Below are 1,972 nucleotides of genomic sequence, written 5' to 3'. Positions count from 1 at the left end.
GCGGTGGTGTTCTTACCAACTCCATAGGAAAATTAGGAATATAAAATAGATTAATAGAAAGATGTTTTGAAAAAAAAGCAAGTATAAAACACTACACAAATGTAGGAAATAGCTATGGTAATTTTCCTCAGGATTCCAAGGTTAAGTGGAACAAGGAGATTGTGCTTAACATAGGAGGGCTTGCCCTCAGTAAAGTTGTAAAGATTCTGACAATGGTCTTCTGGCCTTTTGTTACACCATTCTTTGTCTCGTTTTCCAATTTCAGTTATGCTTTGCCTGCTGTCAACAGTTATAGAAGATTCTCTTGCTGTATAGGTCTCTTCTGTCAGTGAGAAAATTCCTCTGATAAGTTCATTTACCCAAAGATGAGTAACCTAATAGGTAGCAACTAATAATATTCTATGCAAAGGAGAGCAAAAATAATACCTCTAACGGCAAATCAAGTCTCAGTAGGAATAATATTTGTGGTGGGAGCACTTCCTGAAGCTTCTCATATGACTTCCAAAGATCAAGTCAGATCCTTTAAACCATTTTCTACATCAGGGAAGATGTGTTATTTGAGACATTTAAAAGAGAACAAGGCTCATGTCCTTTTCAACATAACTTTCCTTATTGCCCCTTTAACATCTTTGTTTCTCAGACTATATATCAGGGGGTTCAGCATGGGTGTCAAAGCTCCATAAAACACTGAGATAAACTTGTCCTGGTCAGGGGAGGACTTGGACTGAGGTTTCATATACATGGAGATGGCTGCCCCATAGAAGATTGTCACCACCATCAAGTGAGAGCCGCACGTGGTAAAGGCCTTGAGCTTACCCTGGGCTGAGTGAATCCTTATGACAGCCATAGCAATCTGTATATAGGAGAGGAGAACAAATCCAAATGGCAGCAGCAGGGTGAATATACCGGCGATGAAGATCATAAGTTCATTGAGGCTGGTATCAGAACAGGCCAACTTAACGAGGGAGAGAATCTCACAGACAAAATGGTTGATGACATTAGCCCCACAGAAGCGAAGCCTCAGGGATAGGATGAGTATGGCAGTGAGCACAAGTGATGTCCCCCATGAGGTAGCAGCCAAGCAGACACACACTGGGCCATTCATAACCACTGAATAATGCAGGGGATTGCTGATAGCAACCACACGGTCATAGGCCATGACAGCCAGTAGGAGGCACTCTGCTGTGGCCAAGGCCAAGGACACACTCATTTGAGCAAAACATCTGGGATAAGAGAGGTAGGGATGGGTAGAGAAACAATGCACCAAAGCCTGGGGCATGGAAGCTGTTCCATAACAAAGGTCTAAGAAAGACAGGTTACTAAGGAAGAAGTACATTGGAGTGTGGAGGTTGGGGTCAAAGTGAATAAGAAAGATCATAAGTCCATTCCCCAACAATGTGCTGACGTAAATTATCAGCACCAATGTGAAAAACGTGCCTTTCCATTGAGGATAGTTAGAGATGCCGATAAGGAGAAACTGAAACACTGCTGTGACATTGTTCACGGCCATCTTTCCCTCTTGCCACTATTCATTAAATGGATGCCAATTGGCTACTTAATGTTACCTGAAAGAATGAGAATAAAGATGGATGGTGTGAGAAAGGTGGAAAGAATTATGTTGTGCAGAATCATTATTGTTGTCTTTTCAGAAGACATGGTACACAGATGGAATAGATATCTATAATGTGAACAGAGGCAAAGTTAATATCCCCTCCTCAATCCCAAGAAAATGGAAAGTTCCTTATCCTTTTTAAAAATAGTTATATGAAAAGTTCTCCAGCCCTCCTCCACCAGATGTCTTCTTAAATAATTTTTCCTAACTAAGAAGACAGGAAAGGGAGGCCATCTTCCTGACTTTCTCACTTCATTTTCCAAGATAGATCTTATATATAGATGTGGTTGAATCTCGGTTAGCTTGAGTTACTAATCTCCACCAACAGTGCACCTTCTGACAAATGTCTTAGCTAAAATA

At 41.1% G+C, this 1,972-nt stretch overlaps 1 protein-coding gene across 1 annotated transcript; it reads right to left on the bottom strand.

Moving 5' to 3' along the window:
* Positions 1-472: 472 nt before the first annotated feature.
* On the bottom strand, positions 473-1,510 carry LOC100393413 (olfactory receptor 13H1). Its single transcript, XM_078364112.1, has one exon. It carries the CDS (start codon positions 1,508-1,510, stop codon positions 584-586), a length of 927 nt encoding a protein of 308 aa, XP_078220238.1. The 3' UTR covers positions 473-583.
* Positions 1,511-1,972: the final 462 nt, after the last annotated feature.

Source organism: Callithrix jacchus, chromosome X (genome assembly GCF_049354715.1).
Source record: "Callithrix jacchus isolate 240 chromosome X, calJac240_pri, whole genome shotgun sequence".
Taxonomy (NCBI): domain Eukaryota; kingdom Metazoa; phylum Chordata; class Mammalia; order Primates; family Cebidae; genus Callithrix; species Callithrix jacchus.
Note: the sequence above shows the minus strand (reverse complement) of the source record. Positions and strands in the feature narration are given on the sequence as shown.